Source organism: Brassica napus, chromosome C8 (genome assembly GCF_020379485.1).
Source record: "Brassica napus cultivar Da-Ae chromosome C8, Da-Ae, whole genome shotgun sequence".
NCBI lineage: Eukaryota > Viridiplantae > Streptophyta > Magnoliopsida > Brassicales > Brassicaceae > Brassica > Brassica napus.
Window position 1 is genome coordinate 990,726 of NC_063451.1, and position 26,722 is coordinate 1,017,447.

Genomic DNA, 26,722 nt, shown 5'->3' on the forward strand with positions numbered 1-26,722 from the left:
TAGAGAGGCTGAAGCGTTACCGAAAAGATTCGGATCTGAACTTATGATGTGTTTGGGTCTTGTGCCGGTTATATGAGGAGGAGCACCATTAGGTGGCTTGTTGGACTCAAGCCTCCCCGGAGATGGAGAGGTTGAGCTCGTCGATTTAGAACGCAACTCCATAAGCGGTTCAAAGATTTTGACAGAAATGACACCGTCTCTTGTCCTACGGCAGCCAGAGGAGGGTACGACGGGATCTGAACCCGAGGACCAGAGCAAAGCGGCGGTGAGAGAACCCTCTCGACTCATCGCTGGAGGAGGAACCAAACGAAGGAGAAGAATCGCCGGGAGTAGCACAACAAAGAGTCGTCTTTGTCATAGCGTCAGTCTTCCTTCGAGATTCCACCGAAATCGAACAGGTAACAGACAGACAGAGCAGTGAACCATGAAGTAGAGAATGTGTGCGGTGAACAGCAGTAGCGAAGAGGCTCAGCGCCGGCGGAAACACGCGTCGCCGGCGCCGGAGAACATAGATCATGGATGAGTCTCGAACTTCGTGTCTGGGAGGCTAGGGCGAACTCTTTTTTCAACCACGTGTCTAAAATCCAATTAACCAAATATCTCTTTAGTACGACATACACATGCAGCTACCACCTAGGGAGATATATAATAGAGACTCATCTCACTTTGTATTATTTGCGTGTTTTTATAAAAACCATTTTCCCATCTTCCTCATCACCTTCCCAAGAAGAAGAAAAACATTGGAAAGAAGAGAGATTAGCAATGATGGGCAGTGTTGGGCTGAATCTGAGGGAGACTGAGCTGTGTCTTGGTCTTCCCGGCGGTGATACGGCGTCGCCAGTGACTGGAACCAAGAGAGGATTCTCAGAGACGGTTGATCTGAAGCTGAATCTGAACAGTGAACCTGAAAGCAAGGAAGGATCTAAGAGCCACGACGTCGTGAGTGCTGTTTTCAAGGAAAAGAGTTCATGTCCCAAAGATCCAACCAAGCCTCTTGCCAAGTAATTTTACCATTATCCCCTTTTCTATTTATTTTGCAATCTTCGGCTAATTTTCTTGTTCTTATCTATCTTAAAAGTAAAATAAATCTTTACAAAAAACTAGTATTTCCTCCAAGTTATTATTTCTAGCGATACCGGTTAAGGTTTTCACCTGAAAATATAATATGTTGTGTTAGTAAAAATCTAACTAAATAGATAAAGGTATGAGCAAAAAAAAAAGAAGAATAAACTTTCCAAAACTGTAGTCACTTAAGATAGTTTAAAAAAAAGAAAGAAGTGATATGTGTCTATACGGGTTATGTTTCCATAACTTGTTGAAAATCCGCGGGAAACAAAAGGTATAATTCGACCACCTGTTAGACCGCAGTCTCATGAAAATAGGATATATTTGGAACACCAGTAAAAACTGATTTGCTGATAGCTTTCTACAGCTTATATATGTAACATATATTAAAACATAAACATTTTCCATTTTCTATATGTATAATTGTATAGGGCACAAGTTGTGGGATGGCCACCGGTGAGATCATACCGGAAGAACGTGATGGGTTCATGCCAAAAATCAAGCAGTAGCGCGGAAACGGCGGCGTTTGTGAAGGTGTCGATGGACGGAGCACCGTACTTGAGGAAAGTCGACTTGAAGATGTATAAGAGCTACGACGAACTCTCTGACGCTTTGTCCAACATGTTCAGCTCTTTTACCATGGGTACGAACGTTATATAGATATATATATAGATATATATTTCTTACTAAATATATAGTGCATCACGATAAATACCAAGTTTGAAAGATAACAACTCAATTAAAAAAAAAAAAAAAAAAAAAAAAACAACTCAATTAAAGGCTATAGACTTGCTTAGCTAAAATTTTATAAGTATATTTTATTGTGAAGGAAATAATGGAGGAGAAGAAGGAATGATAGACTTCATGAATGAGAGGAAAGTAATGGATACAGTGAGTAGTTGGGACTATGTTCCCTCTTATGAAGACAAAGACGGTGATTGGATGCTCGTCGGCGACGTCCCTTGGCCGTACGTCTTCTTCTTCTTCCTTATGAATGACGTATGATCTAATTAGAGCTTTATTTACTCGATCATTTTAATAACCCCTCTGTTTAAATTTATTCATTAGAATGTTCGTTGATACATGCAAGCGTTTACGTCTCATGAAGGGATCTGACGCCATTGGTCTCGGTATGTATTTTCAACTAATTCATTTTTTATACTCGTGCTTAGTGCATTGTCTAAAGAGTTGAATGAATATATATTGATATATAACCAAAGATTGTGGGAATTTTTAGTTGCTTATTAATTGAAAAACGTATTTCAGCTCCTAGAGCAATGGAGAAGTGCAAAAGTACGAGCTTGAAGTTGAAAGATTAAGAGGTAATGATCATGTATTTCATTAACACACTGATGAGTGTTAATTGTGGGTTTTACTATGAAAATCTTTGTTTCAAATCTACATTTTTATTTTCATTGTCTGTTTTGATATGAATTATATGTTGGTGTGTAGATACGATTTATATGCTATAATTATAAGTAATGAACTTAAGTTAAATATGTGAGACGTTTGTAATAGAAATATGTAATAATTTTGAACATCTTTTGTGTTTGTCTTTCTTTTTTGGTAAAAATGTTTGTATGATTAGCTAGGAAAACGCCATATATTTTATAAACGCAAAACACTAGCAGTATTATGGCGCTGTCTGGCCTAACGGTATTTAATTTTTATTGTGAGCAACCGAGTTTGTCTGGCCTCGGTGGATAAGCCTCTAGAAGATTAGTCGATTAAGTTTCGGTCTGCCAGTCGAATTATAAGGAAAAAAAACACTAGCAGTGCTGTTTTATTTCTCCAAACATAGTTTCGAAACCGAATTAACTCGAATAACAACATACATATACATGTTAAAATGTATATTATATTGAATGAAAATGTAAAAATGGAGAGAACTCAATTTGCCGGTATACTGATTTGTTGGTACTTAAAGTTATAATTGGCTTTGGTTGTAGGAAATAAAATAGATAAATAGAACCCACAGAGAAGAGAGGGAGCAATGCCATGTGCATCTTCATGGGTCTCTTCATATCATCACCTTTGTTTATCATTTCATTTCCCAATACACTAACTAGGAATATAAACGGTTCTAACTAAATTTAATAGGATTATTTGTCATAATTTTATACTGCAGACAACCCCATTAAAAGATCAAATTATATAAATATTGCAACTTTCAGAAACGAAATACATTTGCAGAATGTCATAAATATGACCTATATGCTAACTTTTTTTATTACAAAAACTTATAGATAAAAAAAATAAAAATATGTATTGGCCTATATTATAGATAGTATAATACTTAGAGCAGGATTAAAGGGGTATGCAAGGTGGGTTTTTAAGGGGAAAAGGTGGTGTGGGCCCCACCAAAAGTGTTGAGACCGTGTCTTCTGTCCCGAAATAAGGGACGTTTTTTGTACTGTTTCGCGGGCTCCACTGACACGTGGCGGCCCGCGATTGGTTCATTTTTTTTTTTTTTTTTTTTTAAATCAGCAAAAAAAAAAAAAAAAAAATTAAAATAAGAAACCCAAGTTGGGTATTTGGGTTGAGGGTGCTCTTAGGGACCCTTTTATGGTGGTTAATATTCTAATGGAGCTATCATATATGTCTCTTAACACTGATAATTATTGGATGTTTCAAACGTTAAAAATAAGAGAATAATACACATAGTATAACACAGATATAGATCAAATCGAGAATGCAAATTTTTTTTTTGATAAACCGAAGATAAATATTGATACTTGGGGAAGCACGTGGAGAAGATGTTGAATCACAAACGAACAATACATGAACTTATCTCGTCAACGTACATGCATAGAAAATATGTCTAAATATGTATGTGTAAACATAAACATTTGTACAACTGGTTGCGCTAAATGTTCTGAATATGAGTATTTACATATTTATATCAACTTGTTGAATCACAGGCAAACGCATGTTCGATGTTTGATGGGGTCAATAACTAATTTGACAAGTTGACGCTCTAGGGGGTCCTTCAGCAATCTAAATCTACGCTGATACATGTTTCATAAGAAACTCAAACAGTTACGAGTTAAATAAATACTCCTTCTATTTTTTAATATAAATCGTTTTAGAATTGTGCACGTAGATTAAGAAAATCATTAAATATTTTATTTTCTAAACAAAAACATCATTAATTACCTAACCACAAATCAACCAACAATAAAATAGAAAGTATATTATCATTGGTCATATAACATTAAGTGTTAATAAATTTTACATAGAAAACCGAAAACGTCATATAATTTGGAACATAAAAATTCTTCTAAAACGACTTATATAAAAAAAACAGAGGGAGTAACAAATATTGGATAACGAATTAAATGGTCTAGTTGAAATAAACCTGTAATGACCCCAACCCTAGGCTTTGCCCAAGGGTCAAGTCATTTTTCTTTAAAGGGAGGGAGAGAGAGAGAGAGAGAGAGAGAGAGAGAGAGAGAGAGAGAGAGAGAGAGAGAGAGAGAGAGAGAGAGAGAGAGAGAGAGGGAAGGAAGAAGCTCACCAAGAGTCCTCGCCGGAGCCACCGCACGCCAGGACGTCATCAAGCTCGTCATCACCATCAACCGCAGCTCGAGGTAACCGGAAACCGCCATGTTTTGAGTTATGTTTCGGTCGTTTTAGTAAATCGATCATAACTTTCTAACCGTAGTGAATCTCGTGCACCCAAGGCCATCATCGTGTTCCTCTCGTCAAGACGAAGCCGTAGACACCAACCGCGTCGCGATCGGAGCCTGGACGAAGCCGTACGCGCCCCCCGAAGATTCGCCTCTGCGCGCGCGTGAGTTCCACGCGCCGCCGTCGGACCACCGTCCTCCGCCGCAGCGCCGCCGCCGGACCACCGTTCTCCGCCGTCGCCGCCGGCCAACTTTCCGGTAAGCCACCGCCGGATCTCCGCCGTCGCCGCCGGTGACCGACACCGGTGACTCGCCGGCGACTCGCTAACTCGGCCGAGTCGACCCGGTGAGTCAACTCGGTTGACTCGGTTAACCGGTTGGTTAGCCGGTTTGAATTGATTTCAATTCGGTTAGGCTAAACCGGTCGGTTTAAATCAATTGGAAATCGGTTAGGATAAACCGGATTAATTAATTAAATAATTAATTAATTAATTAATTAATTAATTAATTAATTAATCTTTGACCAGCGGGTTGACTTTTCCGTAAATACCCGTTTTAAACCGTTCGAAAGGCGTTCTGACTCGAAATTTCGATCTGATTTCAGATTTGGAGTCCATTTGAGCAGCTGGAGTTCATATATACCACTTCTCTTCATTGCTAAGGTGAGGGCTACTCCGTTAAATCCCGAGCTAGTTTAGTACTACCGTTATGGAAAGTTTAGTTTCGAAACATGATCCGTCTCTGTGAATCGAGTCTGTTTGAGAGTCTTGCTTGTTTATTATTATTATTGATTGTTAAACCGGAAATAGGATAATAGAGGATTCAACGGTTGATTGAAATGATTGATGTTAAGAATTGTTATATATATGTATATATATGCGAGTCCATGTTTTGGAGATTTGCGGGGTGCAGAGACGTTTGCACTGGCTGCCTATGTTTGAGGAGTTTTGCGGGGTGCAGAGACGTTTGCACTGGCTGCCATGTTTGTGGAGATTTGCGGGGGTACAGAGACGTTTGTACTTACGACGCCTTAGAGATTTGCGGGGTGCAGTGTGGACTACTGTGCTAGCGACGCCTGTAGAGTTATATATTTTTATCCTTATGAGGAAATGTGATATGCTATTATCGCATTGGTTGTATCATGTCTAGTCCACTAGACATATGTGATTGTTCTGTGTGGTGTAATAGGCACCGTGATTGTCTCATGCTAGAGCTAGGCCTACATAGTTGTAGTGCTATGAACTGAGTCAGTGGTTTGCGGTTTAGCATCCCATACCTCACTGGGCGATTCCCCTGTCGCTCACCCCTCCTTATTTCCCCCTTTCAGGTGAGACCGATGAGCAGGAGTGATTTTTCGGACCGGTGCTATTGGGCTTTTGGGCTTCTATCGTTTTATCGATTTTATCGTTATCGGGCCTCTAGGCCTTTGGACTTTTATCGTTATGGTATTTCGTATTTTGGATTCTCGGTTTATGTCGTACCTTATGTTTCGGATTTTATTTTATATTATGGAATTCATGCGTGGATGTGGACTTTCAAATATTTATATATGGATATTTAAGATATTTGTATTTATCGAAGTATTTTTACTATTTCGAAAGTGACGGGTGTCACAATTTGGTATCAGAGCGGGTTCCGTCCCGGCTCCGACCCGGGATGGCGATTTTTGGAGACCTGGTTTTATTCGGTTTTGACGGTTTTAAACGATTTCAAAATATTTTCAGGGATCTGGGAACTTTGAAAATAAAAATAAATAGCACCTTTCCGTTCGGTATCACTCCTTCTTAAATGTTGGTATCCACAGATCGGCATAAGTTAATTTTTTCGCTTTTCTTTCAGATGGCGCCCAGGAAGAGAGTTGTTCGTACTCAGACTGCCAGAGTTGCTAGAGAGGCTGAGGATGAGCATGTCCAGCCCGCAGTTCCGCAGCAGGCGGCTCCGCCTATTGATCAGGATGCTTTGAGACAGATGGTTCAGGATGCGGCTAGGCAGGCTGCACAGGAGACAGTCCAGCAAGCTGCCCAGGAGGCTGCCCGAATAGCTGCTCAGGAGGTTGCCAGACAGATGGCTGCAGTACAGCAGGGTCCGCAGATTCGCATGCAGCAGGCTCCACCAGTTCAGGTTCAGCATTATCATCAGGTTCCACATCAGCCGGCTCCAGTCCAGCAGTACCCTCAGGTTCCTGTTCAGCCGGTTCCAGGAGTTTTTCAGGTTCCACCGCCGCCACCTGCTTTCCCAGTTCAGGTGCCCGAGGTTGATGAGACATTTATCAGGGTGTTGGGACAGATGAAGTATGTGAGCTTGGAGCATTTCACTGGAACGACGGAACCTACAGTTGCTCACGATTGGAAGCACAATTTGGATAAGTGTTTGAAGACCATCTCGTGCCCACCAAGGCTCAAGCTAAACATCGCTGAGTTGTATTTGCGCGGAGATGCATCAATCTGGTGGGATGGAGTGAGATTGATTCACCGTGGCGAGCTGACATATGATGATTTTCTTTACGCGTTCAACAAGAAGTATTTTCCGAGGGAAGCTTTGCATGAGAAGAAGAATGATTTCGAGCATTTGAGACAGGGTGCAAAGTCTGTCAGGGAGTATGAGCGGGAGTTTAACCAGCTCCGCAGATTTGTGGGTAACAACATAGATGAGGAGGATCTGATCAGGAGGTTCTTAGATGGGATGCGAGTAGAGCTTCGTGGTAGGTGCAGTGTGGTTACCTACACCAGTTTGGAGGATCTGGTAGAGAAGGCGGCTGTGCAGGAGAAATGTATGGGTGAGGAGCAGAAGTTCTCCAAAGCAGTTCAGCCTAAGGCAGGAGGGGCTTCGGGGTCGCAGAAGAGGCCTTGGGAGCAGACTGGAGCACCCCGTTGTGGGCGTTGTCGTCGCCACCATTTTGGGGAATGTTTCCAGTGCTATAATTGCGATCAGTTTGGGCATCTTGCGAAGAACTGTAGGAAGCCACCACGAACTCAGGTTGCAACACCAGCAGCAGCAGTAGCACCAGCAGTGGCAACGAGGAACTGTTACGGCTGCAACCAGCCGGGTCACATCTACAGAGATTGTCCGAGGAGAGGCAATGCGGCACTTCCACCACCACCGAAGCGTCTAGCCATCGCTCCACGTGTCTTTGCAGTTGGAGATCCCCAGGGAGCTGAGCCGATAGCGGGTATGTGACTTTTTCATACTTGTTGTGTTTGAGTAATTTGGTTTGTGGATGCCATGTGTAGTTAGCAAAATCTTGTGTAGGATCGGTTTTGGTTGGAGGAAAGTCAGCTCACACCTTATTCGACACGGGAGCCTCTCATAGTTTTGTGAGTCCACGCTTAGCCCAGTCTTGGCCTTTTCGGGGTGTATTCGAACCGAAGGCTAAGAAGATTCAGACTGCCGGCACGGAGAGATTGGGAGCAGTCGGCGTCCATCGCAATGTACCAGTTATTCTTGGAGGAGTTGAGTTGCTCGGAGATTTGACGGAACTGGAGATGAGCTGCTACGATGTTATACTTGGAATGGATTGGTTGTCACGACATCAAGTAGTACTGGATTGTCCGAGAGCGAGAGTCCATATCCCCAGAGCAGAAGGGAAGATCATATTCCAGGGGATTAAGACGCACCATGGAATTTCCATTGTCTCCATGTTGCGCGCAGATGAGCTACTGGAGAGAGGAGCAGAAGGATTTTTGGCGACCATTTCGATGGTTAAGGAGGATGGTCAGCAGGAGCTGCATGACATTCCAGTGGTTTTCGAGTACGAAGACGTTTTTGAGGCTTTAAAAGGGCCGCCACCAGCTAGAGCAGACGTTCTTGCGATCGAGGTGGAGCCAGGAGCAACACCAGTTTCACGAGCCCCATACCGCCTTGCACCAGCTGAGATGGCGGAATTGAAGAAACAGTTGGAAGAGTTATCAGATAAGGGATTTATCAGGCCGAGTACTTCACCGTGGGGAGCACCAGTGTTGTTCGTGAAAAAGAAAGATGGGAGTTTCAGACTTTGTATCGACTATAGAGGTCTGAACAAAGTGACCATCAAGAATAAGTATCCGCTTCCGCGTATTGACGAGTTGTTGGACCAGTTGCAGGGAGCTTCTTGGTTCTCTAAGATTGACTTGGCATCGGGATACCACCAGATTGCGATAGCTGATGGAGATGTGCGGAAGACGGCCTTCCGTACACGCTATGGGCATTATGAGTTTGTGGTGATGCCATTTGGATTGACGAACGCACCGGCAGCGTTCATGAAGCTTATGAATGATGTGTTTCGGGAGCACTTGGATAAGTGTGTGATCGTTTTCATCGACGACATTTTGGTTTATTCTCGGAGTAGAGAAGAGCATGCTGAGCATTTGAGGGTTGTGCTGGATAAGCTTCGGGAACACCAGTTGTTTGCCAAGCTGAGTAAGTGTAGCTTTTGGCAGAGGAAGATTGGATTTTTGGGCCATGTGATTTCAGAAGCAGGAGTTGCCGTAGATCAGGAGAAGATTACCGCCATTTCAGAGTGGCCGACGCCAAAGAATGCTACGGAGATCCGCAGTTTTCTCGGTTTGGCGGGGTACTACAGGAAGTACGTCAAGAGTTTTGCTAGCATTGCAAAGCCAATGACGAAGCTGACGGGCAAAGACGTCAAGTTTGATTGGTCAGACGATTGCTCGAGGAGTTTCACTGAGTTAAAGCGACAGCTGACCCATGCGCCCGTTTTGGTACTCCCGAGGCCAGGGATACCATATGAGGTTTACACTGATGCGTCAGGCACTGGTTTAGGATGTGTATTGATGCAGGAAGGTCAGGTCATTGCATATGCATCACGTCAGTTGAGGCCTCACGAGGTCAACTATCCTACGCATGATTTAGAGTTAGCAGCAGTTGTATTTGCACTGAAGATCTGGAGATCATATTTATATGGGGAGAAGGTGAAGATCTTCACGGACCATAAGAGTTTGAAATATATCTTCACTCAGGCGGATTTGAATTTGAGGCAGCGTAGGTGGGTCGAGTTGTTAGCAGACTACAACCTGGATATTGCTTATCATCCGGGAAAAGCTAATCAAGTAGCAGATGCCTTGAGCAGGCGCAGGAGCGATGTTTCAGGAACCAAGGAGGTTCAAGAGTTTACTAGGACACTTGCTAGTCTCAAATTGTGTGCCACTACCGTGGAAGGTGAGGCAGTTGGCCTCGAGGCTGTGGAGCAAGCAGATTTGTTATGGAAAGTGCGTAAGGCTCAGGATGCTGATAAGGCTTTGTGTAAGCAGATCGAGATTGAGAGTATTGGATATCATACAGCTTCGAGTGGGATGTTCATGTATCGGAACCGGGTTTGTGTGCCTAATGATGAGTTGTTAAAAAAGGAAATCTTGCAGCAGGCACACCACTCGCGTTTCTCTATTCATCCAGGAAACACCAAGATGTACAAGGATCTCAAGCGTTATTATCATTGGCTTGGCATGAAGAGGGATGTTGCTTCATTTATATCGCAGTGTCAGACGTGTCAGATGGTCAAGGCCGAGCATCAGGTGCCTAGCGGGTTATTGCAGAACCTGCCATTGCCAGAGTGGAAATGGGACATGGTAACTATGGATTTTGTGACGGGTTGCCAACCACCTTAGGAGGAAAGAATGCCATCTGGGTAATCGTGGATAGACTTACCAAGTCAGCCCATTTTCTAGCTATTAAGAAGACGGACAGAGCTGATCAGTTAGCACAGACTTACATCAGCGAGATTGTGAGATTGCATGGAGTTCCTGTCAGCATTGTATCAGATCGAGATACAAAGTTTACGTCCGAATTTTGGAGAGCCTTCCAGAAGGCGCTTGGGACGAAAGTGCATATGAGTACGGCTTATCACCCGCAGACAGACGGTCAGTCAGAGAGGACGATTCAGACTTTGGAGGATATGCTTAGAGCTTGTGTTTTGGATTGGGAAGGGAGTTGGGCAAAGTACCTACCCCTAACGGAGTTCGCCTACAATAATAGTTATCACTCGAGCATTAAGATGGCACCATATGAGGCTCTTTATGGTAGGCCTTGTCGCACACCGCTTTGTTGGACCGAAGTGGGGGAGCGACGTGAGATAGAACCTGCAATGGTTCAAGAGACAGTTGAGCAGGTTGAGATGCTTAAGATGCGGCTTAGGGAAGCCCATGACCGTCAGAAGAGTTATGCAGATAAGCGGCGTAAAGATCTGGAGTTCCAGGTTGGCGACCTGGTATACCTGAAAATGAGGACATTTCAGGGAGGATCTAAGACTCGGAAGCTGAAGAAGCTTAAACCGAGATATATGGGACCATATCCCATTTTGGAGCGAATTGGAGCAGTTGCTTACCGATTGGATTTATCCGAAGAGTTATCAGATTTCCATGACGTGTTTCATGTTTCGGTTTTGAGGAAAGTCGTGAGAGAACCAGTCGCTCAGCCTGCAGAAGCCGCCCAGTGACCTTGGTAGGAATTTGCGCGCGCCGTGTCAGCCAGTAGAGCTATTGGATCGCCAAGTGAAAGCAGATGATGGTATGATGACTATGTTGGTCAAACTTTCGTTAAGAGAGAGCCGGATTCCGAAGAAACGCCGGAGTCCGAGCCCCAGATGAGGATTGATTATCCGGAGCTTTTCCGGGTTGACATTGGACATGTTAAACGGTTGGTTAGCCGGTTTGAATTGATTTGAATTCGGGGACGAACCGGTCCTTGTAAGTAGGGGAGAATTGTAATGACCCCAACCCTAGGCTTTGCCAATTAATTAATTAATTAATTAATTAATTAAATAATTAATCTTTGACCAGCGGGTTGACTTTTCCGTAAATACCCGTTTTAAACCGTTCGAAAGGCGTTCTGACTCGAAATTTCGATCTGATTTCAGATTTGGAGTCCATTTGAGCAGCTGGAGTTCATATATACCACTTCTCTTCATTGCTAAGGTGAGGGCTACTCCGTTAAATCCCGAGCTAGTTTAGTACTACCGTTATGGAAAGTTTAGTTTCGAAACATGATCCGTCTCTGTGAATCGAGTCTGTTTGAGAGTCTTGCTTGTTTATTATTATTATTGATTGTTAAACCGGAAATAGGATAATAGAGGATTCAACGGTTGATTGAAATGATTGATGTTAAGAATTGTTATATATATGTATATATATGCGAGTCCATGTTTTGGAGATTTGCGGGGTGCAGAGACGTTTGCACTGGCTGCCTATGTTTGAGGAGTTTTGCGGGGTGCAGAGACGTTTGCACTGGCTGCCATGTTTGTGGAGATTTGCGGGGGTACAGAGACGTTTGTACTTACGACGCCTTAGAGATTTGCGGGGTGCAGTGTGGACTACTGTGCTAGCGACGCCTGTAGAGTTATATATATTTATCCTTATGAGGAAATGTGATATGCTATTATCGCATTGGTTGTATCATGTCTAGTCCACTAGACATATGTGATTGTTCTGTGTGGTGTAATAGGCACCGTGATTGTCTCATGCTAGAGCTAGGCCTACATAGTTGTAGTGCTATGAACTGAGTCAGTGGTTTGCGGTTTAGCATCCCATACCTCACTGGGCGATTCCCCTGTCGCTCACCCCTCCTTATTTCCCCCTTTCAGGTGAGACCGATGAGCAGGAGTGATTTTTCGGACCGGTGCTATTGGGCTTTTGGGCTTCTATCGTTTTATCGATTTTATCGTTATCGGGCCTCTAGGCCTTTGGACTTTTATCGTTATGGTATTTCGTATTTTGGATTCTCGGTTTATGTCGTACCTTATGTTTCGGATTTTATTTTATATTATGGAATTCATGCGTGGATGTGGACTTTCAATATTTATATATGGATATTTAAGATATTTGTATTTATCGAAGTATTTTTACTATTTCGAAAGTGACGGGTGTCACAATTTGGTATCAGAGCGGGTTCCGTCCCGGCTCCGACCCGGGATGGCGATTTTTGGAGACCTGGTTTTATTCGGTTTTGACGGTTTTAAACGATTTCAAAATATTTTCAGGGATCTGGGAACTTTGAAAATAAAAATAAATAGCACCTTTCCGTTCGGTATCACTCCTTCTTAAATGTTGGTATCCACAGATCGGCATAAGTTAACTTTTTCGCTTTTCTTTCAGATGGCGCCCAGGAAGAGAGTTGTTCGTACTCAGACTGCCAGAGTTGCTAGAGAGGCTGAGGATGAGCATGTCCAGCCCGCAGTTCCGCAGCAGGCGGCTCCGCCTATTGATCAGGATGCTTTGAGACAGATGGTTCAGGATGCGGCTAGGCAGGCTGCACAGGAGACAGTCCAGCAAGCTGCCCAGGAGGCTGCCCGAATAGCTGCTCAGGAGGTTGCCAGACAGATGGCTGCAGTACAGCAGGGTCCGCAGATTCGCATGCAGCAGGCTCCACCAGTTCAGGTTCAGCATTATCATCAGGTTCCACATCAGCCGGCTCCAGTCCAGCAGTACCCTCAGGTTCCTGTTCAGCCGGTTCCAGGAGTTTTTCAGGTTCCACCGCCGCCACCTGCTTTCCCAGTTCAGGTGCCCGAGGTTGATGAGACATTTATCAGGGTGTTGGGACAGATGAAGTATGTGAGCTTGGAGCATTTCACTGGAACGACGGAACCTACAGTTGCTCACGATTGGAAGCACAATTTGGATAAGTGTTTGAAGACCATCTCGTGCCCACCAAGGCTCAAGCTAAACATCGCTGAGTTGTATTTGCGCGGAGATGCATCAATCTGGTGGGATGGAGTGAGATTGATTCACCGTGGCGAGCTGACATATGATGATTTTCTTTACGCGTTCAACAAGAAGTATTTTCCGAGGGAAGCTTTGCATGAGAAGAAGAATGATTTCGAGCATTTGAGACAGGGTGCAAAGTCTGTCAGGGAGTATGAGCGGGAGTTTAACCAGCTCCGCAGATTTGTGGGTAACAACATAGATGAGGAGGATCTGATCAGGAGGTTCTTAGATGGGATGCGAGTAGAGCTTCGTGGTAGGTGCAGTGTGGTTACCTACACCAGTTTGGAGGATCTGGTAGAGAAGGCGGCTGTGCAGGAGAAATGTATGGGTGAGGAGCAGAAGTTCTCCAAAGCAGTTCAGCCTAAGGCAGGAGGGGCTTCGGGGTCGCAGAAGAGGCCTTGGGAGCAGACTGGAGCACCCCGTTGTGGGCGTTGTCGTCGCCACCATTTTGGGGAATGTTTCCAGTGCTATAATTGCGATCAGTTTGGGCATCTTGCGAAGAACTGTAGGAAGCCACCACGAACTCAGGTTGCAACACCAGCAGCAGCAGTAGCACCAGCAGTGGCAACGAGGAACTGTTACGGCTGCAACCAGCCGGGTCACATCTACAGAGATTGTCCGAGGAGAGGCAATGCGGCACTTCCACCACCACCGAAGCGTCTAGCCATCGCTCCACGTGTCTTTGCAGTTGGAGATCCCCAGGGAGCTGAGCCGATAGCGGGTATGTGACTTTTTCATACTTGTTGTGTTTGAGTAATTTGGTTTGTGGATGCCATGTGTAGTTAGCAAAATCTTGTGTAGGATCGGTTTTGGTTGGAGGAAAGTCAGCTCACACCTTATTCGACACGGGAGCCTCTCATAGTTTTGTGAGTCCACGCTTAGCCCAGTCTTGGCCTTTTCGGGGTGTATTCGAACCGAAGGCTAAGAAGATTCAGACTGCCGGCACGGAGAGATTGGGAGCAGTCGGCGTCCATCGCAATGTACCAGTTATTCTTGGAGGAGTTGAGTTGCTCGGAGATTTGACGGAACTGGAGATGAGCTGCTACGATGTTATACTTGGAATGGATTGGTTGTCACGACATCAAGTAGTACTGGATTGTCCGAGAGCGAGAGTCCATATCCCCAGAGCAGAAGGGAAGATCATATTCCAGGGGATTAAGACGCACCATGGAATTTCCATTGTCTCCATGTTGCGCGCAGATGAGCTACTGGAGAGAGGAGCAGAAGGATTTTTGGCGACCATTTCGATGGTTAAGGAGGATGGTCAGCAGGAGCTGCATGACATTCCAGTGGTTTTCGAGTACGAAGACGTTTTTGAGGCTTTAAAAGGGCCGCCACCAGCTAGAGCAGACGTTCTTGCGATCGAGGTGGAGCCAGGAGCAACACCAGTTTCACGAGCCCCATACCGCCTTGCACCAGCTGAGATGGCGGAATTGAAGAAACAGTTGGAAGAGTTATCAGATAAGGGATTTATCAGGCCGAGTACTTCACCGTGGGGAGCACCAGTGTTGTTCGTGAAAAAGAAAGATGGGAGTTTCAGACTTTGTATCGACTATAGAGGTCTGAACAAAGTGACCATCAAGAATAAGTATCCGCTTCCGCGTATTGACGAGTTGTTGGACCAGTTGCAGGGAGCTTCTTGGTTCTCTAAGATTGACTTGGCATCGGGATACCACCAGATTGCGATAGCTGATGGAGATGTGCGGAAGACGGCCTTCCGTACACGCTATGGGCATTATGAGTTTGTGGTGATGCCATTTGGATTGACGAACGCACCGGCAGCGTTCATGAAGCTTATGAATGATGTGTTTCGGGAGCACTTGGATAAGTGTGTGATCGTTTTCATCGACGACATTTTGGTTTATTCTCGGAGTAGAGAAGAGCATGCTGAGCATTTGAGGGTTGTGCTGGATAAGCTTCGGGAACACCAGTTGTTTGCCAAGCTGAGTAAGTGTAGCTTTTGGCAGAGGAAGATTGGATTTTTGGGCCATGTGATTTCAGAAGCAGGAGTTGCCGTAGATCAGGAGAAGATTACCGCCATTTCAGAGTGGCCGACGCCAAAGAATGCTACGGAGATCCGCAGTTTTCTCGGTTTGGCGGGGTACTACAGGAAGTACGTCAAGAGTTTTGCTAGCATTGCAAAGCCAATGACGAAGCTGACGGGCAAAGACGTCAAGTTTGATTGGTCAGACGATTGCTCGAGGAGTTTCACTGAGTTAAAGCGACAGCTGACCCATGCGCCCGTTTTGGTACTCCCGAGGCCAGGGATACCATATGAGGTTTACACTGATGCGTCAGGCACTGGTTTAGGATGTGTATTGATGCAGGAAGGTCAGGTCATTGCATATGCATCACGTCAGTTGAGGCCTCACGAGGTCAACTATCCTACGCATGATTTAGAGTTAGCAGCAGTTGTATTTGCACTGAAGATCTGGAGATCATATTTATATGGGGAGAAGGTGAAGATCTTCACGGACCATAAGAGTTTGAAATATATCTTCACTCAGGCGGATTTGAATTTGAGGCAGCGTAGGTGGGTCGAGTTGTTAGCAGACTACAACCTGGATATTGCTTATCATCCGGGAAAAGCTAATCAAGTAGCAGATGCCTTGAGCAGGCGCAGGAGCGATGTTTCAGGAACCAAGGAGGTTCAAGAGTTTACTAGGACACTTGCTAGTCTCAAATTGTGTGCCACTACCGTGGAAGGTGAGGCAGTTGGCCTCGAGGCTGTGGAGCAAGCAGATTTGTTATGGAAAGTGCGTAAGGCTCAGGATGCTGATAAGGCTTTGTGTAAGCAGATCGAGATTGAGAGTATTGGATATCATACAGCTTCGAGTGGGATGTTCATGTATCGGAACCGGGTTTGTGTGCCTAATGATGAGTTGTTAAAAAAGGAAATCTTGCAGCAGGCACACCACTCGCGTTTCTCTATTCATCCAGGAAACACCAAGATGTACAAGGATCTCAAGCGTTATTATCATTGGCTTGGCATGAAGAGGGATGTTGCTTCATTTATATCGCAGTGTCAGACGTGTCAGATGGTCAAGGCCGAGCATCAGGTGCCTAGCGGGTTATTGCAGAACCTGCCATTGCCAGAGTGGAAATGGGACATGGTAACTATGGATTTTGTGACGGGGTTGCCAACCACCTTAGGAGGAAAGAATGCCATCTGGGTAATCGTGGATAGACTTACCAAGTCAGCCCATTTTCTAGCTATTAAGAAGACGGACAGAGCTGATCAGTTAGCACAGACTTACATCAGCGAGATTGTGAGATTGCATGGAGTTCCTGTCAGCATTGTATCAGATCGAGATACAAAGTTTACGTCCGAATTTTGGAGAGCCTTCCAGAAGGCGCTTGGGACGAAAGTGCATATGAGTACGGCTTATCACCCGCAGACAGACGGTCAGTCAGAGAGGACGATTCAGACTTTGGAGGATATGCTTAGAGCTTGTGTTTTGGATTGGGAAGGGAGTTGGGCAAAGTACCTACCCCTAACGGAGTTCGCCTACAATAATAGTTATCACTCGAGCATTAAGATGGCACCATATGAGGCTCTTTATGGTAGGCCTTGTCGCACACCGCTTTGTTGGACCGAAGTGGGGGAGCGACGTGAGATAGAACCTGCAATGGTTCAAGAGACAGTTGAGCAGGTTGAGATGCTTAAGATGCGGCTTAGGGAAGCCCATGACCGTCAGAAGAGTTATGCAGATAAGCGGCGTAAAGATCTGGAGTTCCAGGTTGGCGACCTGGTATACCTGAAAATGAGGACATTTCAGGGAGGATCTAAGACTCGGAAGCTGAAGAAGCTTAAACCGAGATATATGGGACCATATCCCATTTTGGAGCGAATTGGAGCAGTTGCTTACCGATTGGATTTATCCGAAGAGTTATCAGATTTCCATGACGTGTTTCATGTTTCGGTTTTGAGGAAAGTCGTGAGAGAACCAGAGCTCATTTTGCAGCAGCCGCCCAGTGACCTTGGTAGGAATTTGCGTGCGCCGTGTCAGCCAGTAGAGCTATTGGATCGCCAAGTGAAAGCAGATGATGGTATGATGACTATGTTGGTCAAAGTTCGTTGGGAGAGAGATGGTATTCAGGAAGAAACTTGGGAGTCCGAGCCCCAGATGAGGATTGATTATCCGGAGCTTTTCCGGGTTGACATTGGACATGACAACTTATGAATTGAATTCGGGGACGAATTCCTTGTAAGTAGGGGAGAATTGTAATGACCCCAACCCTAGGCTTTGCCCAAGGGTCAAGTCATTTTTCTTTAAAGAGAGAGAGAGAGAGAGAGAGAGAGAGAGAGAGAGAGAGAGAGAGAGAGAGAGAGAGAGAGAGGAAGGAAGAAGCTCACCAAGAGTCCTCGCCGGAGCCACCGCACGCCAGGACGTCATCAAGCTCGTCATCACCATCAACCGCAGCTCGAGGTAACCGGAAACCGCCATGTTTTGAGTTATGTTTCGGTCGTTTTAGTAAATCGATCATAACTTTCTAACCGTAGTGAATCTCGTGCACCCAAGGCCATCATCGTGTTCCTCTCGTCAAGACGAAGCCGTAGACACCAACCGCGTCGCGATCGGAGCCTGGACGAAGCCGTACGCGCCCCCCGAAGATTCGCCTCTGCGCGCGCGTGAGTTCCACGCGCCGCCGTCGGACCACCGTCCTCCGCCGCAGCGCCGCCGCCGGACCACCGTTCTCCGCCGTCGCCGCCGGCCAACTTTCCGGTAAGCCACCGCCGGATCTCCGCCGTCGCCGCCGGTGACCGACACCGGTGACTCGCCGGCGACTCGCTAACTCGGCCGAGTCGACCCGGTGAGTCAACTCGGTTGACTCGGTTAACCGGTTGGTTAGCCGGTTTGAATTGATTTCAATTCGGTTAGGCTAAACCGGTCAGTTTAAATCAATTGGAAATCGGTTAGGATAAACCGGATTAATTAATTAAATAATTAATTAATTAATTAATTAATTAATTAAATAATTAATCTTTGACCAGCGGGTTGACTTTTCCGTAAATACCCGTTTTAAACCGTTCGAAAGGCGTTCTGACTCGAAATTTCGATCTGATTTCAGATTTGGAGTCCATTTGAGCAGCTGGAGTTCATATATACCACTTCTCTTCATTGCTAAGGTGAGGGCTACTCCGTTAAATCCCGAGCTAGTTTAGTACTACCGTTATGGAAAGTTTAGTTTCGAAACATGATCCGTCTCTGTGAATCGAGTCTGTTTGAGAGTCTTGCTTGTTTATTATTATTATTGATTGTTAAACCGGAAATAGGATAATAGAGGATTCAACGGTTGATTGAAATGATTGATGTTAAGAATTGTTATATATATGTATATATATGCGAGTCCATGTTTTGGAGATTTGCGGGGTGCAGAGACGTTTGCACTGGCTGCCTATGTTTGAGGAGTTTTGCGGGGTGCAGAGACGTTTGCACTGGCTGCCATGTTTGTGGAGATTTGCGGGGGTACAGAGACGTTTGTACTTACGACGCCTTAGAGATTTGCGGGGTGCAGTGTGGACTACTGTGCTAGCGACGCCTGTAGAGTTATATATATTTTTATCCTTATGAGGAAATGTGATATGCTATTATCGCATTGGTTGTATCATGTCTAGTCCACTAGACATATGTGATTGTTCTGTGTGGTGTAATAGGCACCGTGATTGTCTCATGCTAGAGCTAGGCCTACATAGTTGTAGTGCTATGAACTGAGTCAGTGGTTTGCGGTTTAGCATCCCATACCTCACTGGGCGATTCCCCTGTCGCTCACCCCTCCTTATTTCCCCCTTTCAGGTGAGACCGATGAGCAGGAGTGATTTTTCGGACCGGTGCTATTGGGCTTTTGGGCTTCTATCGTTTTATCGATTTTATCGTTATCGGGCCTCTAGGCCTTTGGACTTTTATCGTTATGGTATTTCGTATTTTGGATTCTCGGTTTATGTCGTACCTTATGTTTCGGATTTTATTTTATATTATGGAATTCATGCGTGGATGTGGACTTTCAAATATTTATATATGGATATTTAAGATATTTGTATTTATCGAAGTATTTTTACTATTTCGAAAGTGACGGGTGTCACAAAACCATTAATTATGAATTAGGGAACAAAAACAAAAGGAGTTCCAATACATTTTTAATTAGGATTAGCTGCGGTAAATGTTTTAAATGTTAAAAATATTTATTTTTCTACATAAACTTGAGATTAATATGGAGCTTTGGTTGGAGGTCTTCGGTTCTCACACATCCATGAAAGACAACAACACACTCTAAATCATTGATGTCTGGTAATTGGCCGGCTTACAAGTTACAACAGTGAGTTTCTGATTCCAAGCCGGCCAATTAAATTATTTTCGAGCCCTTTCAGCTGCTTTTTCTCATCTACAGATTAGGAAATAAATCCAAATCTGAAGCCCAAAAGGAAAAGATGAGGTCAACTAAAGGGGTTTCTTCTTCATCGGTAACTCTGTTACTGCTCCCTTGACTATATAGGTTTTTTCAGGTTACATTTCCTGGATTGATGTCTAATGTCAGAACATATGCTGCAATGACATCAGGCTTGAAGTGAATAACTCGCAGTTTAGAATGGCTACATGCCTGATGCAAAGGAGATCAAAGATGCCCTCTTCTCCATTCACCCGGGGAAAGCTCCTGGACCCGACGGCTTCTCAGCTTGCTTCTTCCAATCCAACTGGAATGTCGTGGGAGATGATATGATTAAAGAAGTGCAAGCTTTCTTCCAATCTGGCTGCATGCCAAGAACAATCAATGAAATTCATATTAGACTGATACCGAAAATCACTAGCCCCAAGCGAGTTTCTGATTACAGACCTATAGCTCTCTGCAATGTGAGCTACAAAATCATCTCAAAGCTGCTAGCGAGACGCCTCCAACCCCTGTTAGGAGCTCTGATCACCGAGACTCAATTTGCATTCGTTCCAAAGAGGACCATATCAGATAATGTCTTAATTACACATGAACTGCTACACTATCTCAAGACATCTAAGGCTAAGAAACACTTCTACATGGTTGTCAAAACTGACATGAGTAAAGTCTATGATAGGATGGAGTGGGACATTACTAAAGCGGCTATCCTGAGATTTGGCTTTCACCCTACGTGGACTGAATGGATCATGCAATGCATTTCAACAGTCAACTACTCTTTCATTATCAATGATGCAACAAGAGGAAACGTTAAACCAGGAAGGGGGATCAGACAGGGAGACCCCCTCTCCCCATATATTTTCATTCTATGCAGTGAACTACTATCAAGCTTCTTTAAGATGGGCCAACGTAATGGATCACTAAAGGGCATAAGAATTACTTCGGGGCGCCATGCATTAATCAACTGCTATTTGCAGATGATACAATGTTTTTTTGCAAAGCTAATGAGCAGAATGAACAGACACTGAACAAGATCATATCTACCTACGAATCAGTCTCTGGTCAACTTATCAATCTACAAAAATCAGCTATATCCTTCTCCAAAGGCACCAGTCAAGCTAGAAAAGACCAAATTAAGCTGATTCTAGGCATAGAGAGCAATGGTGGATTCGTAATTTACCTTGGCCTCCCTGAGCAGTTTGGTAGAAGAAAGCGAGATCAATTTGCCAACATAGTGGACCGTATCAAGCACAAGTCTATCAGCTGGTCCTCTAAGTTCCTCTCACGAGCAGGGAAGATGATCATGCTGCGTACAGTCCTCTCTGCTATGCCGTCCCACGCAATGTCCTGTTTCAAGCTTCCCATCTCCCTTTGTGCTCAAATCCAATCGTTATTAACCCGGTTCTGGTGGGATGATTCACAAGAAAAAAGAAAGATGTTATGGATATCCTGGAAAAAAATGGCTAGAGCAAAAAAAACAAGGAGGTTTGGGCTTTAAGGATATAGCTACCTTCAAGGATGCCTTGTTAGCCAAACTCAGCTAGAGAATCCTCAAAAACCCTTCATGTCTCCTTGCCCGTTGTCTGTTGGCAAAATACTGCAAGGAAGAACACTTCTTATCAATTCGAGCCTCAAAATCGTCTTCCTATGGATGGAAAGGTGTACTTATTGGAAGCGATTTACTTATTAATCACCTCGGCTGGATCGTGGGCACAGGAGAGGAGATCAATGTGTGGAGCGACGCTTGGCTCTCCTCCACAACTCAGCAAAGACCCATTGGACCTGCCCCGGAAGCTCTCAAAGACCTCAAAGTCTCGGCCCTAATGCTAGCCAACTCCACGGAGTGGGACATTCAAAAGATTGATAGCATACTCCCGTTCCACAAAGAGGAGATCTTGCATATCAAACCATCCATTTGCAGCGCCACAGTTGAAAGAGTATGGCTCAAATCAGCATCAGGGGAACATACTGCTAAGTCAGGCTACAGAGCGCAGGCAGAATCAAGAATCATCACCCAAATACCTGCTCCTGAAACAAACCATGATTGGTTAGCCAACGTCTGAACTTAAAAACTCCAGAAAAGATTAAAGTCTTTCTGTGGAGCACCCTACATAATGCTTTGCCAGTGGGAGAGAAATTTGCAATAAGGAACATCCCCCTAACTAATCGATGCCCACGGTGTGGAGCTATAGAGTCGGTAGCTCATGTACTCTTCATATGCAATTACGCAAAGGAAGTATGGACCTCAGCTCCCCTAGCTTTGAACTTCGATCCATCTCCCTCAATAACAACGGGCTATGGACTCGAGCTACTCCGACAAGTACCATCTCTCCCTCTCACTGGTGTGGGACTAGGTATGCTATCTGCTTCGATCTGCTGGAACTTATGGATCTCCTGGAACCAATTGATTTTTCAGAAAAGAGTCTTCACACCGGAGGAGACTTTGCTAAAAGCGATCAAAGAAGCTAGAGAATGGGTTCTCTCACAAGAACAAACCAACCAATCACGATCAACCCCAACCAGTATCGCCCAGGATCCCGCCCTAGACCCAACTCGCACACGCTTGTATACTGATGCCGCTTGGAATCCGGTTACTAAATGTGCTGGTCTCGCTTGGATCATCGATGATGCTGGATTATCCTCTTCACACTCAACGACCGAATCTTTTGTGGTGTCGCCCCTGATGGCGGAAACGTTGGCGTTGCGAAACGCCATGAACTCTGCCCTTCGTCGTGGGATATTGTTGCAGGCTGGAAAGCTGGGTCGATGAGATGGATGGGCGATGGGGCGATCTTATCGGTAAGGATGAAGACCGGATGGATAGACGGTGAAGATGGCCAACTTGCTATTCTTTTTAATCCAATCTAACCTGGAAACAATGAAAAACAATGAGTTTATGAATAATTAAAATAAGAACAGAAGCTAAACAGATAAAGGGATGGAATGGTTTATGGATAGATGATTGATGATGGAAGATGGATCGATGATGCTTGATAGATGATGTTTGACTCTCTCAATCCGTGGGTTTGATTGAATCTCTCAATCTGGAATAACACTGGCTTTTGAATCACACAAGCAACCTATGCTAGACGAATCAATAGAACACAAGAATCACTCAAGTATCCTAAGAACGGATTTCTATTCAAAGACTCTCTTTGATAAAAATAAACAAACTGAATATTATTTCTTAAGGATTGAAAGGTGGTTTCTTACAAGGGTCGACCAAGAGCTTATATAGGCTCTGGAGACAATGATTACAAAGCAAAAATCAGAAAGAAATCAAAGGAAATAAAAACTAGCCGTTGGAATAGGATAAATGGATTTTTGGCTAAAAATGGGGAACTTGATGATCTCCTTGAATCTGGAAAGTTTGGGCAAGAAGGAATGGTGTCTTGGGACGTCTAGGTTCCTTGCAAGTAGCTTCAGGAAGCTCTGGTCGTGGAAAAATAGCCGTTGGTGATTTATTCTCCAAGTTGTGAGTGATTCCGAAAAAGGAAACTTGGTGTAAATGAAGATCCTATTAATCCTATGCTTGCTGGTGTAGGGAAAGATGAGGGGAGGCTCTTCTGGACGGTTGTATGTGTATTCTGGAAGCCTTGGATCATGAAGATCCTCTTAATCCTATGCTTGCTGATTGTATCTTGAGATTTCCGTGGTATTTTCTCCTATTCTTGGGCTTTTTGGCTTGATAAGAGATCCATCTTGAAATCCATTTTTTGGTTTGGGTCGGAACGCTTCTTTGTTGGGCTTGAAGAAACTTCTAAACTCGGATGCTCGCAGATGGACGAGATGGAGAACCGCCGGTTTGTAAAATTCGTATATTCCTGGCAAGAGTAGATTTGGAGATGATTCCAGTTGGGGTTGACTCCTAGATGAGTGTAGAATGCATTAAAATTGGTTTCATTACAAAATTCCTCCTGGTTACGGAGATACGCCGTTTTGACTGAACACATATCCTGATTGGTCCTTCGGTTGGCTGAATGGTACATCCGGTTGGCCCCTGGTTCAGGTGTGGTTTCTGTGCCTATATCATCCCCTCTCTCTTGAAAAGGTTTCGACCTCGAAACTGGATAACCTGCACCAAGATAGAGCAAGTCAGGTTTCATCCTCTTTTGAGATTCTAGGGCCTTACCTTGGTATTTTGTCGATTTGGTCTTTGGTGGCAAATCTGGTGGCTCTCCTTTGAGTAGGAACGACCGGACTACTCCTCTATATTGATATGGCCTCCTGGATGTTGTTTTTGATATGATGGGGCGTCAGGAATCAAGAAGTTGTTGATGGTAACTTCTTGCTTTCCTTAGGCATCTAGACACCGTGTGATCTCTTTGTGTGGATCGCCTATGGGATCCTTGGCCTCTGTTCCTGAAATATTCTCAAAAATTTTGGCAGAAAACAAGTGAATTATATCTGTGTTTGAGAATTTATAATTTGGACAAGTAAAATTTAGACTTACCCAAATGGTTTCAGCTAGTTGAAGAATGATTTGCTCTTTGGTAGCTTGTGTGCTTTTATTGTTTCTTGCATCTTCTTCAACGTTTTGTGGACAAGTCAGGTGCTGTCCCTGGCTTTCTTTCAACCTCTCAGACTTGTTTGGTCGCCCATCTCCTTTCCCTATACCTGGATCAAAACTTTTTAGCAAAGACAAGTGCATAAATCCATAATTTGAAAGCTCTAAAGGAACAAGACTATCACTTGCTTTACTTGGCTCTGGTTTCAACTCCAGTGATATGCTTCCTAATAACTTTCTAGATGGACAATTTACAGCAAAGTGTCCCCTCTTATAACATCTACAACATGTCTGAATTTTAATATTTTTAGAATTAGAGGACTTACTTTGATTTGATGATGCTGGTGGCTTTTGCAAACCTTGTTGCATAGCTTCATCTTCAGGACGTGGACCTCCTTTGATATGGACTACTGTGGCCTTGCTATCTGTATTTTCTGAAGTTCCTTTTGACCTTGGACGGATTGCTGGCTTTTTTGGAAGTTGTAGTGAACTCGGCTGTGAACTCTTTGATTGCTTGATAGTGGGCTTTTCTATGGTCGGTTCCACCTCTTGTGGGCTGTGAGGGTGATCAGCCTTCTTACTCCTAGTCCTAAAGCGTGGAGTTGAAGTGTGGACTGCATGTGTATCATTCTTTTGGGGCTGGTGGTATTGGGCTGCAGTTTCCTTCTCAGCCTTTTCAACTAATCTCCTCATTTATAATCTGAAATCTTCCCAAGTATCAATAGATTCGTCATCAGCCTCCTCATCTGATAGTTGGTAACTGTAGTACCAGGTTTTCAAGTTGTCCTCCCATTGTTGATAAGCAGCAGCTTCTTTGTTATAACCAGAAAGGTTGATGGAGGATGCTTCAAGCTCAGTAACATTTCTTCCGGCTTCACTTACAAGTTCTTCCTCTTCAGCCAAGGCAAGTTGGGATTCTTTAACATTTCTTCCGGCCTCACTTATGGATTCCTCCTTTTCAGGCACACCTAGATCATATCCATGGATCTCAGCCTCATGGCTGGGATGCCTTGCTTCATCTTCACTGATTTGAGAATCAGTTTCCTCATACCATGACCCAAAATCTCGGTAAGGCTTCATAGACAATGCTTGTCTCTCCTCCGGACCAGAGAATGGTACTCCAGCCCAAGAACTCTCTTCTATTTCTTGATCAGAATCAGGATGGGTTTGAGCCTCCCATGAGTCCTCTTTAACGTCCAGTTGGAGCTGAGTTTCTTCATCAGATTCATGCTCCCACTCTTCTTTGTTTTCTAGGCAGTTTTCAACTCCAGCCTCTTCCTGCCATGAACCACTTCCATAGCTTTCTTCTAGGACAGCTTCTCTTCTAGAACAATCAGTGGAGTGGTTATCAATGTGGTAAGGGTCTGGTGGTACTGGCTCAGGATCTCCTTCATAAGGATCCTCTTCAAAATCAGTGTTGGAGCCATCGTTGGACCATTGATCATCTCCATAACTACTTTCTTCGTCAAGCATGGATTGCTCTTCTTCCCAAGAGTTATCTTCCTCATCCATGGTACCTGCGATGAAAAACACACAATGTAGTTAAGTGCTTTTAAAGGCAGTGGTCGAATCCTTATGCAAACAAATAATAAAAATGCTTTGGACCGACTTTTCTAAAACAATGATGCAAAAATATTTTTATTTTGTTTTTGAATGCAACAATGACATGGAAGAACTAAGTCAGACTAATATGAAATATGAAAACAAAAATAATGGCAAGTAACAAATGCAATTTTTATTTTTCTTGTTTTGGAATGCAAAACCGAAAAAATAAACTGGAAACAATTCTATAAATCTAATGCAAATAAGACTAAATGATTTTTTTTTTCTTTTTGATATTTAAATGCACAATATAACTACTATATGGTATGCACGAAAGTTTATCATGAGATTTCCGTGGTATTTTCTCCTCTTCTTGGGCTTGTTGGCTTGATAAGAGATCCATCTTGAAGTCCATTTTTTGGTTTGGGTCGGAACGCTTCTTTGTTGGGCTTGAAGCAACTTCTAAACTCGGATGCTCGCAGATGGACGAGATGGAGAACCTCCGGTTTGTAAAATTTGTATCTTCCTGGTCCAAGTAGCTTTGGAGATTCTTCCAATTGGGGTTGACTCCTAGTTGAGTGTAGAATGCATGAAAATTGGTTTCATTGCAAAATTCCTCCTGGTTACGGAGATACGCCGTTTTGACTGAACACATATCCTGGTTGGTCCTTCGGTTGGCTGAATGGTACATCCGATTGGCCCGTGGTTCAGGTGTGGTTTCTGTGCCTATATCAGATATGCTCTCTCCTGGTTCTCTCCGATTCACAGACTCTCATCAACCTCGTGAACTCAAAAAGACGCCATCTAGAGATCGCATCTCCTCTCAACGACATCTATTTAATTTCTCCCCTTTTCAATTCCATCAAGTTTAAGTTTATCCCTAAATTGGAGAATAGTAGAGC

General features: G+C 44.2%; 3 protein-coding genes across 3 annotated transcripts; 2 read left to right on the top strand and 1 right to left on the bottom strand.

Annotated features, from left to right (window-relative positions):
* The first annotated feature begins 645 nt into the window (after positions 1-645).
* On the top strand, positions 646-2,607 carry LOC125591576 (auxin-responsive protein IAA17-like). Its single transcript, XM_048766001.1, has 5 exons — positions 646-1,001; positions 1,497-1,708; positions 1,895-2,033; positions 2,134-2,195; positions 2,332-2,607. The coding sequence occupies exons 1-5, from the start codon at positions 763-765 to the stop codon at positions 2,382-2,384; spliced, it is 705 nt and encodes a 234-aa protein (XP_048621958.1). The 5' UTR covers positions 646-762; the 3' UTR covers positions 2,385-2,607.
* A 15,005-nt stretch (positions 2,608-17,612) lies between these two features.
* Positions 17,613-19,428, top strand: LOC125591577. Its single transcript, XM_048766003.1, has 4 exons — positions 17,613-17,814; positions 17,889-18,111; positions 18,458-18,515; positions 19,183-19,428. Exons 1-4 carry the CDS (start codon positions 17,613-17,615, stop codon positions 19,414-19,416), a joined length of 717 nt encoding a protein of 238 aa, XP_048621960.1. The 3' UTR covers positions 19,417-19,428.
* A 3,500-nt stretch (positions 19,429-22,928) lies between these two features.
* LOC111205444 lies at positions 22,929-25,947 on the bottom strand. The gene is made up of 2 exons (XM_022701259.2): positions 24,605-25,947; positions 22,929-24,388 (listed from the first exon to the last, which is right to left on the bottom strand). The coding sequence occupies exon 1, from the start codon at positions 25,788-25,790 to the stop codon at positions 24,972-24,974; it is 819 nt and encodes a 272-aa protein (XP_022556980.1). The 5' UTR covers positions 25,791-25,947; the 3' UTR covers positions 22,929-24,388; positions 24,605-24,971.
* Positions 25,948-26,722: the final 775 nt, after the last annotated feature.

Bases quoted from the DNA above. Each gene is read 5' to 3' on its own strand.
- LOC125591576 (XM_048766001.1), top strand. From the start codon at position 763: ATGATGGGCAGTGTTGGGCTGAATCTGAGGGAGACTGAGCTGTGTCTT. The intron at 1,709-1,894 runs GTACGAACGTTA...TTTATTGTGAAG, and splicing joins GTTCAGCTCTTTTACCATGG to GAAATAATGGAGGAGAAGAA. The intron at 2,034-2,133 runs GTACGTCTTCTT...TTTATTCATTAG, and splicing joins GTCGGCGACGTCCCTTGGCC to AATGTTCGTTGATACATGCA.
- LOC111205444 (XM_022701259.2), bottom strand. From the start codon at position 25,790: ATGGATGAGGAAGATAACTCTTGGGAAGAAGAGCAATCCATGCTTGAC.
- LOC125591577 (XM_048766003.1), top strand. From the start codon at position 17,613: ATGACCCCAACCCTAGGCTTTGCCCAAGGGTCAAGTCATTTTTCTTTA. The intron at 17,815-17,888 runs GTAACCGGAAAC...TTCTAACCGTAG, and splicing joins ACCATCAACCGCAGCTCGAG to TGAATCTCGTGCACCCAAGG. The intron at 18,516-19,182 runs GTGAGGGCTACT...TCCCCCTTTCAG, and splicing joins CACTTCTCTTCATTGCTAAG to GTGAGACCGATGAGCAGGAG.